Source organism: Sebastes umbrosus, chromosome 7, assembly GCF_015220745.1.
Source record: "Sebastes umbrosus isolate fSebUmb1 chromosome 7, fSebUmb1.pri, whole genome shotgun sequence".
Lineage (NCBI taxonomy): Eukaryota > Metazoa > Chordata > Actinopteri > Perciformes > Sebastidae > Sebastes > Sebastes umbrosus.
Window position 1 is genome coordinate 18,166,696 of NC_051275.1, and position 14,781 is coordinate 18,181,476.

At 40.9% G+C, this 14,781-nt stretch overlaps 1 protein-coding gene across 1 annotated transcript; it reads left to right on the forward strand.

Moving 5' to 3' along the window:
- The first annotated feature begins 1,965 nt into the window (after nt 1-1,965).
- Nucleotides 1,966-8,411, forward strand: LOC119491616. The gene is made up of 4 exons (XM_037775762.1): nt 1,966-2,147; nt 3,421-3,577; nt 4,855-4,984; nt 7,481-8,411. Exons 1-4 carry the CDS (start codon nt 1,966-1,968, stop codon nt 7,666-7,668), a joined length of 657 nt encoding a protein of 218 aa, XP_037631690.1. The 3' UTR covers nt 7,669-8,411.
- Nucleotides 8,412-14,781: the final 6,370 nt, after the last annotated feature.

Below are 14,781 nucleotides of genomic sequence, written 5' to 3' on the forward strand. Positions count from 1 at the left end.
GCAAACGTAGCAGGGAAAGTCCTGCACCTGGAATGGCCACACCGCAGGCCTCCAACCTCGACCACGCATCGCTTTCACCCGCTAAATCAGATCACGGCCAGGCCTCCGTTGATGAGACTACGACAAAAAATGTCAAGAGTTCGACAGATGAAAGTTCAACGACAGCATGGAGAGTACTTGTTGAAACTGATCATTTAGAGAGACGTGGGGAACTTGAGCAGGTTCAGTTTGTAGAGAAAACAACACAAGGGCGGCACTCTCACAGAAAGACTTCTAAAGCTCAGGTGGCTGCTGCAACAGAGGTCACTTTATCTGACCCCGAAGCAACTACTTTGCAGACTACTATAAAGACTACTGAGCGGACACTGCTCGCCGTGAAAAAGATAAAAACACAATTAAATAGAGGAGCAGCCGAAGCCGAGATATTTGAGGCACAAAAAGCCACCAGGTCAGCGCGTGCTGTGGTTAAAGCAGAAGCAGCAGTACAAGCGTCTGGGCGCAGGCTGTTACTGCCGGAGTCTGAGTCAGAGCTGCCTGGGCTAAAACACGTCAGGAGAAGGACCTCACCTCATCTGTACCTCTCTGGGTAATCTCATTGTGTCACCCTATTATTCTAACATCATCTATTAATCATGCGTTAACAAATTAAAGACCTATATTGGTGATTTTGCATGAGTTATGGTATTAAGTAGATAATCCATCACAGAGAACTGCTTTATATGTTCCCTAAATTAATATTGTCACATGGTAATGCAGTTATGAGCAGGTACTGTTCTGAAAAGGCTTCCTGATGATGCATTTAGGCTACTACTAAATCCAATATTTGTGAGTCTGCTGCTTAAAAGCATTGCCGTCATGAGCTATGGCATTGGTTCTCAAATGGGGTCCCTTAGGGGTACTTTGGATTACTACAGTGGGTATGTGAGATTCATAAAAAATGTTAATTTAAAAATATCATTCATGCATAAAATTATGAAGAAATATTTTTTTTAAATGTATATTTAAGATCGATAAATCCCATTTTACATTCATTTATATATTCAATGCAATTATTAACTGCTGTACAGGGTTATCATAGAAAACTAAAACTGAATCTAAAACGAAAATAAGCAGTTACAAATATTTTCAGTAAACTGAAACTAAATAAAAACTATATCCTTTAAGAAAAACTAAAACTAAACTGAAACTATATTGGCTGAAAGAAATATGTCAAAGAGGATACATTATTAAAAACATGTTTGAGAACCACTGAGCTTTGGTGTTGGAGGATCAAACCTAGAAGACAAACGATAATCAAACATGGATGGCATGGAGAAATATGGGAATTTGGTCACGTTTCAGCCACTTTTTGAACGTAAATGTTGAATCGGTCAGTCAATAACCTTGGCAAGCATCATCATTAGGTCCACACTTTTCATTCATCCAGCATTTTGGTTTATGACTAAATACCTGCAAGACTAATGACTTTGTGTAGAGTGTTAATTAGCAAATGTCAGCATGCTAACACGCAAACAAAGGTAGGGAACATGGTAAACATTTTAGGCTACCTGCTAAACACTCAGAGCACCACTGTGCATATGTACAGAACAGCGCCGCCAGTGTGGCTGGAGACTGTGGAGTCTTGTTTACATTGATACTGATGCTGTTTGGCAGCTAATCTGAATAGTCAGCATCCTTAAATGCACCTTGTTGGAGGAGAGTTTTCAATACAGTACCTGCTCAACTTTGACAAAAGATACAAGCAGTGGAATCATTCACTGTGATAGATTAGGTATCTTAAGCAAGTTTCAGTTTCTAATATGAGATTAGTGATGTACTTTATGGTCTAAAACTAGTCAAATGCTGGTATGGTTCTTTAGTTAATATACTATTATTTCATTTTGCAAATTGCAGTAATATGAGTGTATGTGCAGTGTAACAGAAGTTTCAGATGACCTGTGTGGCACTGGGAACTACACAGCAGAGATGAGTGTGAACCTGGGGAGAGGTGTAGAGCCTGGCGATGCCGTTCCCGCCCTGGCGATCCTCCAAGTGGTTATCAACCTGAAGACAAACAACAGTCGGATAAACCTCGGGGTCACCTCTTGTTGCCTGTCCCCGACCGTCCAGCCGGACCTCACCAACTCTACCTGCTGCCTTTTCTCCAGGTAAACAGGAAAGGCGCTCAAGTAGCAGAAAAGTGTCGCACACTCCAGCTCCATTTATCTTTTATTCAGATGACGTTTCAGCCCTCGGGCCTTCTTCACGATCAACAACCACAGCAAAGTCTGAAATAAAGTGGTTTGGAATATATTTTGATGTATTGTGTTAAGATGGGTAGAGTTTGCTGTGTTTTCATTTCAAGGTAAAAAGGCTTAATTCAGGCAAAATTACACGAGGACTTGCAGCTCAAAAAATCTGTAGTATAAAAAACTAAATATAGACGAGCAGAGGCAGCAAATACAGGATGTACACAGTGGGAAATTTACAGTACATTTACTGATTTATGTGCAGCCATCTGGACTGCATTTCATGAAAAGAAAAGTAAGCACTCAGTCTTTCATTGTCGGCTTTTTTATTACATATGCTGCCTTATATGGCAAAAAATTGCACTGAGGTTTTCAAAATAAATGGTGACTTTTGTTTTTTTTATAAACATATTACAGAAACGCAGCCATGACTAATGCGTCTTTTTCAACCTCTGTAACAGTCTTAACTCAACCTGGCCAGGCTGCCATTCCTTACAAACGTGTTTACTGGAGAAACAGTGTTATTATAATTCACATCAATGCAGGGAGTTCATTTTTAAGAGCTGAATATTCTCTGCTCAGTAAACAGAGGACTGCTGTAGGTTGACGGTGTTATCTCTCTGAGCCAGCATCACTCAGATAGATAGAAATTCAGAGTGCTGCTGCACACTTAGAGAGGCAGCAGTATAAATGCATCTAAAATATGTCAAACTGTGAATAGGACCTGAACACACTTGTTAAAAAGTGTGAACACCCAGGACTTATCTTTTCAATACGTGTCTCTTCAACTGTAAAACATTTAATGTCACCCTGAAATCATGAACGTAAACTAGTCATCAGCATACTGGCGAATAAATTCTAGCTGATGATGCTAAATATAGATACATAACTTATTCACATTATGCACCATGAGTAATGGCACTAATCTGACAGCAGCATTAAGTGAAAGCTGACCTTTACCTAAAATGGTCTTTTCTCTTAAGCTTTCAACTTGATTCAATATAAAATATTGATGGCAAGCTGCCTTCTGCTTTTGCTTTCAGGGTTATTGATCAACAATAGCCTGTGGCAGATGTACGGAGTCTTTTCCTGCAGGATATTCGCAGTTTTACAATTTTGCTTAGATATTTCTCTCAAGGCAAAAAATATGACTCAGCTGAGTTGATACTGTGTGTTTGTGTTGGTGCCTCAGGTTAGCAGCAGAGCCAATGGGGATCACGCTGCTGCCCAGTGCCCTGTCAACCAGTGCCAGCTTCACCATCAGTCTCTTCCGAATGATTAATTACTCCGTGGTGTACCTACACTGTGATCTCAGTGTCTGCCCGAGGAACCGCTCCGGCTGTGAAAGGGTAAGGACTGCAGTGGGTGTAATGAATGCGAGAGGACGAGAGAATGAGCGGGCTGAGAGTGATTTAAATTTAGTGACACGGGGTGTGACACTGTGAAAACACGGAGTGCAGACGAGGAGCGAACAGGCTGATGTAAATGGGCCGGGGAGACGAGCAAGAAGGGAGACCAAGGTGAGTGAGGGAACGGGGAGGAGGTAAATGAATACATGACAGAAAAACTTGGAGGAGAGGAGGGATTATTTGCAAGCAAGAGGATGAATCATTTCCCTGAATTAGAAGTGAGAAGGGAGGTGTGATTAGAATACCCTGCCATAGGTAGAGGAACCGCTTTCTAACTGTGACAAGAGTGAGATACACCGACTGAGAGTGAGGCTGACAGCCAAAGACACGCAGCCCAAAACATCTATCATGTCATTATGCACTCTGAGGGTCAGATAAGGTCTTCGAAAAGCTGCAGCAACACACTTGAAGAACAGCAAAGGACGCTGATACCAACTGCTGTCTCTTGTGGGAACGAGGTCTCTGATTTAATGGGAAAAACTGAATCATCTGACAAGTACGCGTTAGAGGGCAGAGGTGAAACAGAGGATAAACTCTGGAGATTCATTTTAATGTCTGCTTTTGTAGAGCACTTCTACAGCTCTCTGATAGTGTCTCCTCGTGTTTTCTTGTATTGCTAAGTTCAATTTTTTTCTGCTGTGGTCAATTTAAACTCATAATAAGAGTTTGCAGTGGTTTACTGTATGATGCATTGCTCCAACAAAACATGTACCCAGAGATAGCTTGAACTTTCACGTTCTTCCACATAATCTGCAACTTTCTTCGTGTGCATCTATTGATCTTTTTTTTGTTCCTCAAAATGGTGTTTCTTTCTTGGTACTTGATGTCAGGCTGCTTATTTTTCCTGAAACATTTTTTCTTTTAACACAAGAGCCATACATTATACCTCAAGTACCTTGTTTGAACTCAGAATGGGCTGTTTATATTAAAAGGAAGAATGTTGCTTTCAAGATCAAATCCTTTTTCTAGATCTCTATTGAAATAAATGTTTCTGCTCCTGCCCTTTTATCCAAATAAAAAAAATACCACAAAGGAAAACAGGTTTTTAGATATATTTATCAGAGAGGTGCACCTGTATTATTTCAATTACTATTTCTGTGCATCATTATTTTTGATGATAAACAGGAACACTATCCTTCCTCCAAAAACAGTTAATTACCCGTTACACTATGATTTTTCGTACTCACAGGCTACATATTCCCCCTGTCTTTTCATAGCAGTGCCTTCAGAAGAGGAGTGCATTTCCCTTAGAGGGTCCAGCGGCTGTTGGTACCAATCTCAGGAATCGCATATCCTTTGGTCCCATGTTGAAAGAAATGAAGAATTCTACCGTCCCAGAGGAGATAGGTAATTATTAGCTGTGCCTTAAAACAAAAAATGATCAATCTGAGATAACGGCAACCTACAAAACAGGAAATGAGCAATGACCGTGCCATTTATCTATAGCATGTGAGGAGATGAGACATACAAGTGTCTCTTTGTGTGCAAATATATATATATATCCACAACCTTTGTTTGACTCATCAGTCAAACAAAGGTTATGGATACGTTCTATTTCACAGGGACTCACAACACTTTAGATTTTTCCCTTTTCAGCTAATTAGGCTCTTATCAGGCTATTATGTAGGCATTAGCTGTCGCTAAAAGCACCATAGATGTGGGTCAATAGGGGCCTACTACACCCAATAGTAGGTTTTATCATCTATTCACATGATAAATCATTGAAAGAAGGTATAAAAGAACATGACAGGGACCTCTAGTGACTATAGTAATTATGACAGGAGCAGATGCAGAAGTCAGGCGCTGTAGTACAGTGTGTAGCATGAAACTCTGTAAGGGGTGGAGGTCAGGGGCGATGGATGGGACACAAAACATGGTTTTCACCCAGGAGGCTGGGGATTGCATCCTGTGTGAAACTAAGAATGTGTTCACAAGCATTAAATTTCACTTTAAAGGGACTCTATGTAAGAATCAGAAATTGCTTGTTAACAGCAACACCTGTGGCCGTTAAGTCAACGAAACTCAGTGTCCTGTTGCTCGCGCTCGCACTTGTGCTCGCTCTACATAGACATGAACGAGTATCACTCAAAACAGTGAGGCGACACACGTCAGCTAAAACCACAATATCACTCTATATTTCAGCTGCTTGGCAGTAACGTTAGCTGACCAAACGAAGGTCTCTCCATGAATCAATGCTGATCCTAGTGTTGGCTTTTCCTGCCTCAGCCTCCGGATGGAATGGCCGGATGGAACAGGGGAGACACCGGAGTTTTGATCGGAGATGACGTTTCTCCCTGCGGAGCCCCGTCACTTCACAAGACACGGGAAACCTCTGTTGGTCTGGAGGAGCTGCAGCATTTATTTCTGCACAAACGTCCACTGTACATTCACTAGATATTCTCAGAGCTAAACTAACTCTTCTGCAGTGTGTAGTGTGCGCGCGCGCGCACACGCACGCACGCACGCACGCACGCACGCACGCACGCACGCACGCACGCACGTAAGATTGGAGCGAAATAGCAAGTGAGAACGAGCGCGGTGTGTGAGTGAAGGCAAGCAGGCAGGCAGGCAGAGGAGCAGAGGAGCAGAGTACAGCAGAGATTCCGGTCCTGGAGACCAAAGCTACTGTCTCCCCCGCGTCCTCCGGCCGCGGCCAACACTGTTTTGCAAGACGGGCTTCACTAGATATAACTTTGCGGTTTTGGTGCTTCCGTGTAGTTTGTGTTGGAGTCTGATTCTGAACAGCGTAGCCGAACGCGAGCGCGCATGGGACACCGACCCGGATGATTTATACGTGTAAGAAGTTACAAACAGTGCCTTTAACTTTTGAAACGTAGTTATTTTAAGCCAAAACACAATGTTTTTCCCTAAACTTCACTAAGTGGTTTTGTTGTCTAAACCTAAAGAAGCCTTTTTGTTTGTGTTCACAAAACGTAACGTTTCATTCAGTTTTACAACGTTTTAGAACGTGTTGCTTTTAAGTTTCATTTTCACAACGTAGTGTGGTAGGTCCTTTTACAACGTAGTGTGGTAGGTCCCTATTGACCCACATCTATGGTGCTTATAGCGACCAATAATGCCTATTTAATGACCTGATAATGAATTGTGTGCTTCTAAGTATAATAATTTCAAAAATGCATTGTCCAATGTTGCAAGTCCTTGTGAAACAGAAAGAAGCTACTCCACACCCAAGCACCCAGGAAGAGCGCCAGGCCGTGAAGCAAATTCGTAGTGGCCAAACGGTGGTACTACAATTTCGTTGTCTGTCACGTGATGCCATTGGGCCCAAAAATACTTTTTCCCATAGACTTACATTGGGAAAGAGACGTCTGTAAATCAATGGATAATTTTTTTCATTAATCAACTTCCCAGTATGAACATTTGAATAGCCCTTATTTAAATCATTCGGTCCGAAAAAGTTGTAAAATGCACTAATAGCCAAATCCAGAGTTATTTCACTTCCTCTGTTCATGTGAATGAGCTCCAGACTGAGACTGGACCGCGGGCTGGGGGGCGGAGTTAAAGGAAATGCTACTGCGCCTATGGGCCCAATGAAAGTGGAAGATCGCTGGATGATCCGGGTACTTTATCACTCGGCAGTCGAGCCATTTTGGCTTCATGCGCCGCTGAGCAACTCTCATAGGAATGAACGGGAGCCTGCCTCCAGCGCTGTATCCAATTCTCTTTATACATCCATGATGCACACTATAAAAGCCATTTGTAATTCATTGAAGGCAGGGTGACAGTGGATGGAAAAGGGTTATGTTTTTCTCCTTGAGGATAATGCATAGACAACTCATGGCTGTCGACTTATGTCAGATGATTTTTCTGTCTGGTTTCCAGACCCGTCAGAGCTGGACCTGGTTCTGGTCATCGTCAGCCTGGCGGTTGGCTCCTCTCTTGTCTCAGTGATGCTGCTGCTGGTGTGGCTGGCCTATCGTCGCCGGGCAATCTGGCCGCTCCACTCGGCAGCTCAACCACGAGCCTGCTGTGGCTGTCTGCACCCGGGAGGTGACTTGATCCTACCGTGACCGAGGAGGAACCACTGCCAATTACACTGATCACGTCCTCACCAAAATAGCTGCCGACAATTACATTAGTCAACAGACAGTGGAGCAGTCAATCATATTAACCGTAGAGCACAGGCGGCCAGTCGTATCAGCCGGCACAGGCCAGACTAGACGATGAGGAGCAATCCAATTCACACCTCCTCTCATAGGTGACACAGCTGTTGCAGTCAAATTTCACACTTAACCATGAGCAGTCTATTATCATTCACTGAAAATAAACACCGTCCCCAAATAGAAAAGCTGCTCTGATCCCTTTATATTCCCTCGGTGGCAACAAATCAATACTCGTTGTATCCCAGTTTGAGATTGATAGCTCGTTAATACTGGTTTATTATAATGTATGCATTCGTGGCTTGACAGTTATATTGAGCCGCTGTGATTGACTGTTTAGGGAAAATGTCTTTCATTGGGTTAGAGAAAATTCAAGCTCATTTATTATTACAAGAAAATGTACAAGGACCCTCTGCAATGTTGGTTTTCTTTTCAAATGTCCAATCAAAATGACATATTGCATCAATATATAACATGATATGGCAAATAATGTAAAAATGTTTAATCATGAATCATTATCTACCATTTAGAATATATGTATTATAGGGCTATCAATCAATTCAAATAATAATTGCAATTTATCGTTCATGTAATAATCGTGATTAATCGCAAATTAATCGCACATTTTTATCTGTTCAAAATGCACCTTAAAGGGAGATTTGTCAAGTATTTAATACTCTTATCAACATGGGAGTGGTCAAATATGCTTACTTTATGTAAATGTATGTATATATTTATTATTGGAAATCAATTAACAACCCAAAACAATGACAAATATTGTCCAGAAATCCTCACAGGTACTGCATTTAGCATAAAAAATATGCTCAAATCATAACATGGCAAACTGCAGCCCAACAGGCAACAACAGCTGTCAGCGTGTCAGTGTGTTGACTTGACAATGACTTGCCCCAAACTGCATGTGATTATCATAAAGTGGGCGTGTCTGTAAAGGGGAGACTCGTGGGTACCCATAGAACCCATTTTCATTCACATATCTTGAGGTCAGAGGTCAAGGGACCCCTTTGAAAATGGCCATACCAGTTTTTCCTCACCAAAACGTTAGCGCAAGTTTGGAGCGTTAGATACCAATTGATCTTTTGGTTTTATAATTTCATATGATACCAGTAGCCTGCTACAACCTCCGAAAGATCGATTGCATTAATGCGTTAATGAAATTAACACATTAAAGTGGCATTAAAACGTTAAAATGTTTTAATGCCACGTTAAAACACATTATTATCGTGTCAACTTTGACAGCCCTAATAATTATATATAAACTGATTTTTTCACTAATTTTGTTTTGCCTCTAGGAGGAAATAATGATCATTATTGACTTTGACTTCATACATGTTCTGAATCTTTGACTTGGATCCTTAATCATTACAATTAAATAATATGTAATGGAAAAGCTGTCTATTTCTATTATTTCTCACATCATATTATGCCTTCATCCATATTTAAGTCACAGTCTTACTTACTATAACACTGTGATTCTTCTTCCCTCACTATGTGTGTATAGTAGGTGCACAGCTATGCAGTTGAGCTAAACACACTAGTTGAGGCTTTCACTGGTAGCAATTGTGAAATTGTGAAAACAGTCTTGGAAGTTCAGTGACCGTGATTATAAATCAGAATACGATGAGATTCCATAAACAACAGTTAGACTCAAGGTGTTATAAAAATGAATTCATACAGTTACAGGGAAAGTGAATTCACAAAACTATAGACTAAAGGTTCCAGTATAATTCATCAGAACTGGTTGTTGAATGGTCGAATGGCTTAGGAAACCCCCTCCCTCCACACCTGTGCCCCGGCAGAAATGGGTTGGTCGACACTTAATTCCCCAGGTCCATTTCGTTTGAACCAATCCGACAGCATCCAATCAAGTTGCAGGAGAGAACCATGAAGAACTAATGTTATGTTACCGAACGCCACTTGAAAAAAATGGTATGGCGCTATGAATAGCCACAACAGTTTAATGACAGCTGTTCTGGCACTATTGGAGAACCTCGCTGATGCGACACAGGTGGAAAAATGGCACTTATTCTTTGTGGTTATTTTCATTAACGAGTAGCGGAGCATGCAGAAGTATTGATATGCAAACAGGTGGGGTGTCTCTACGTCTATTTATGGCTGGGAGTGGAAATGGGGCTTGTGCACACACACACACACACACACAGACACACACAATCACACAGTTAAATACAACAAGATAGGACAGGAACATACAAATTCATTCTGTTGTGGTACTGGTTAATAATGCTATATGCTATGAAAGTGCAATATCAGCACTACTTTTTTATGATTAAGTTTGGTCAATTTAACAAACTTGTTTTAACCAATAAATACAAATTTTAAAAAGCATTCATGATTTTTGTAAATGTAATATATTATTACTCTGTTGTTAAAATGGCATTCTATTAGGTGAAGAGCGCATTATGACTTGTTTATGACTCCAAGCTAAACGTTTAGGACTTGGGACTTGAATGCAAACACTTGAGACTTACTTGTAACATGCAACCCAATCTAATCTAGTAAACTAAGCCACAAGAGTAAAAGTAAATCATAAAATCCACAGTTAGTCCGACAATAAAGTAACAGTTACTCAGAATGTTATGCAACACATTAGCTTTAGACAGATAGTGTAATGGCTAGTTAGCAGTAAACTAGTCACAGAAATTCACAAAACATCTATAATAAAAGAGTACCTACAGAAAATACAATAAAGGCTAAAAGATACTTTTTATTTACTTGGTCACAGATCTGACAAAAGGCTGGAGGAAACGATGTTCTGAACTGGTATAGGACTGTGCCAGCAACTTGTGTTGGAATAATGATTCAGATATATTTTACATCATCGCCATAAAATTAATGAATCTACTTTAAATCAATGTCAACACAGCAGGCAAATTTATCCCAAAAATATTTATATTCAGGGAAATCAAAACATACATATACTGCTGTATATTAAGTGAAGCTTACATTTCACAGGTTTCAAAATTAGATGATAAATAGATTTGAACCTTTACATAAAAGAGGAATATACAATTTCTTCCTCTCACAAGTAGTGAGTGCCTCTGCTGACTAGATCATGATTCACCGTGTTGCTTCTCTCTCTCACGTACCTGCATGTTTATAATTCTGCGGAAATACGAGTGGTAAAATATCTGTCTAAGTCGAGGATTTGATTAAAAAACATTCAAAGCTCTTGAGAGACACGCAGGAACCAATTAATGTTCTAGTCTGAAACAGCAGCGTTTACCACAGTACAGATCACCTCATCTCACCCCCCCACTCTTTCATTTTGTTTGGTTATGTTCAGCACCTTCTATGCTCCCAGAATATGGACTGGAGACACTGGAGTATAAGCGTGTTAGTTATTAGAGCACACGAGGGGCAGTGGAAAAGCCTTTGGCTCCAGCCAGTCATCTCACGCAGCGTGGTGGAGCCTGCTAATGCGATTGGCTGAGCTGCGAGATGTGGCTTCCATCAATGAAGACAGACTTCTCCCCTCAGGTAGCCTATCAGAAATCTGATCACGAGCGCCTGGTTTTCATTGGAACATCAATCCACGAGTCTGTCCTAAATAATAGTGTGAGTTAGCGAAGCATGAAACTATGGCTGTCAGTGAATGTTAAATTCATCTATTATCGAGCCCGCATACATAGAGAGTTGAAGGGGTTAGGGTGTTTTGGAGAACATTGTGTTGCAAGAAGCTAATGCTTAAAGAAATATAATGAGTATTACCCAATAAAAATAACAAAATCAGTGCAGATTCAGTGTATGTGTAAGACAGTAACGGGCTTTAATGCTGCTGTGTAAAGTGGAAGAAAGCGTTCAAAAAGGGACGTTAATTATGATGCTTTGTCATGTTTTTGCAATTCTGCTCAAATATCAGCTGAAAAACTTGTGACAGCCCACCGTAATGATCTACCGCTGCAAAATAATGAATCTCTAATCATATAAAGTCTCACAATAATGTGTTGACAGCATTTGCATTTGGGCTATAGAACATGTCTAAATGCAAATCATCCCACAGATGTGCATCCTCTCCCTACCACAGCCCTGCAGGGCGAGCCAGCATTTAAAAGGAGCAAGGAGACGGAGGGGCAAATCCCATTGAAGTGGAATTATTAATAAAAATTTCTAACCGTCTTTTATAATAGTAGTCTGAACAAAGAGCCACCTCGGAGCATATATAGAAGAAGAGAAGATATGAATGCAGAATCCTGACCTGTAGCTGCTCTCTTATGAGACATAAGAAATCCTAATGAATCACATTTACTTTTACAGTTTATAGAAGCTAGAGAAAGATGGACAGCTGCCTAGTGAGAGTTGCACACAATTGTGAGTCTATGGTGGAGATTTGCATCATGCTCTCAGCAGGAGCCATACTGAATCTTAATGTGCTATCTGCTAGGAATGAAGAAACCCAAGGGAGGTGACCCAAATATTTATATGACTGCCAAAGCTACTAGTGGCTCACAGGAACAATGTATATACATATATGTGTGTGTGTGTGTGTTTGTGTCTATAAATGTACTTATCATCTCTTTCTTTCACATCGCAGCAAAACACCTCATGTCCCCAGATAAATTCAGCCATAAAGGGTGTTGAGTGGTGGTAAAATATAACTGAAGAGCCCATAAAACAGAACAGCAGGTGGGAATAACAGGGGTGGTGGTGGTAGAGGACATCTTTGTTTCCTCATCTTCATGAATGAGCTTCCTATTACCGTAATCCTCCCACATAAGCCAGGCAGTTTAAGTCTTTTCTCTCAAATAACACCCCGCTTTAATGATGCAGAAAGATGAAATCCGCGATTCTGAGGTCTGAAGTCAAGGTAGAAAGCAATAAATGTCTTGACACACAGGGAACGGAAATGGGCGCAGTTCACACATCACAGTACCTACGCTATCAAGAAAGTCATCTTGCAGCGAGGCTAAATTTACAATTCAGAGAACGACACAATATCTCTTTTTAACTGAAAAGATTTTTTTTCAAACACAGAGACAAAAGAAATAATTCCCTTCTTGTCTTCTGTTGAAAACAATAGGCCTTCACACACACATACACGCACACGCACACACACACACACACACACACATTAGTTCAAAAGCTTTGAATCTCATTTTGTATTATCTGTGGGCTTTAAACAGAGCAGGGACGAACCAGCCAGACTGACTGTAAGTGACTAATACGAGAGAGTTGAAGCTCAGTTATGGCTAGTGTCACAGTAGATACTTTATTTATGAATGTTTGAGTATTAAAGTCAATTTTCAACACAGTTTAAGACAATTTACCAACCAGGTTATGGCTGTAAATGATAAAGAAGTACAAAAGGTTCTTATGAATATGATTATTTTTACTTGGTTTGCATTTTCTTTGATCGGTTTAACTGAACTTTTTTGGTACTGTTGACACAAAACGACAAGGGCTTTCTGTCCTTTAATTGACTCTTCCTGATAACAGCAAAGTAATCCTTATGTGTTTGCACATCAGTTTGGAAAACTCTATCTCGACTACTAACCTTTGAATCAATCACCAATCACAGAGAAACCAGCATTCAAATCAGTTCCCAAACCACCCAGAGAGCGCATGATCTGCTGAAATGATGCTACTGCTGGTATACCTACACAAAACTGTTTCACAATTCACTTTAAATGGATAGTTTGACATCCTGGGAAATACACTTTAGATGACTTAAATTAGAAGATCGATACCACTCTCACAGGCTGGACTATTTCTTGGCCAGGATCATTGACCTCCTGGAGTCTCTGCTGATTGTCTCGTGGTGACAACGACCCCAGGAAATGACCACTCCCTGACTAAGAAACAGATTGGCACATAACCCCCCTGTGTGATACCACAACATCACGTATTGAGCTTTAGAGGTGCTGGATGGCAGATTTTGTTGCCTTTGGGCAGAGCCAGGCTGGCTGTTTCATGTTTACAGATTTGATGCTAGCCTAAGCTCACATCTGCTGGCTGTAGCTTCATATACAACTGACAAAAGAATGGTGTCGATCTTCTCATCTACGCCACTTGTAGCAAGAAAGCAAATTTCCCAAAATGTCAAACTTTTCTTTTAAAGCTTCGGTAGGTGTTATGTTCTGGTTTAACAAATAGCGTGGACTCAAATGCAGACACACACAAGTCTTTTAAAGGAGTAAAAAAATCTAATTTTATTCTCCAAGCGGTGGAATGGCGTAGGCAGTGAACAGGCTGGTAGTCACAAAGGCAGGGATCCAGGTTGAGGAGGAGCAGAGGGTATGAGTGGGCAGGCAGGTTGGAACCAGGAAAACAGCTGCAGCTGATAGGTGAGGCAGACCTGAGCAAAGCACGAAAAAACAAAGTAAGTCCAAAAACAAGAGCATGAGCAAAGTCAAAAAAGTACAATCTAAGATAGCCTGAATCTGTCTACTACCACTGAGGGTGACGGAACGATCTGGCGATGAGTGGCAGGAAGACCGGGGTAGATATACAGCAGGTGTGTGTGATGATTGGTGATTATTCTCAGCTGCTCCAGCAGAGCCCGCCCAGAGGAGGAGGAGGAGGAAGGCCACACCTCCCAACACACTGACAAACTAGACAAACCAGGGGAAAACACACAAGAGACAAAAGGACAGGGAAACAGAGGAAACAAAAGGAAACCCTAGACTACAGGCAGATAAATCATGACAGTAGGCAGAATGTTTTTGGCATCATTGGGCAAAAATGCCATAATAACCTTTCTGCATATTGTAATTCAAGTGTTCTGAGAGATAACTAGACTTCTGCTACTCCTCATGGCTCTGTTCTCAGGCTTTAGAAAATCTAGCCCGTGACGGTATACATTGGCCAATCACAGGTCATTTCACAGAGAGAGCGTTCCTATTGGCTGTTCATTCAACGGAGACAGCTGTCAATAACTCGCGAACTCCGATCAAATGGTCAAACTAGGGAGCGCTGATCAAACATGAATTGATATTTTCTTAATATAATACCTATTTCTTGCTTAAAATGTTTTCAGAAACATCTTGT

Coding starts and splice junctions, on each gene's coding strand:
- LOC119491616 (XM_037775762.1), top strand. CDS start 1,966: ATGAGTGTGAACCTGGGGAGAGGTGTAGAGCCTGGCGATGCCGTTCCC. Junction 2,148..3,420: donor ACCTGCTGCCTTTTCTCCAG/GTAAACAGGAAA, acceptor TTGGTGCCTCAG/GTTAGCAGCAGAGCCAATGG. Junction 3,578..4,854: donor ACCGCTCCGGCTGTGAAAGG/GTAAGGACTGCA, acceptor GTCTTTTCATAG/CAGTGCCTTCAGAAGAGGAG.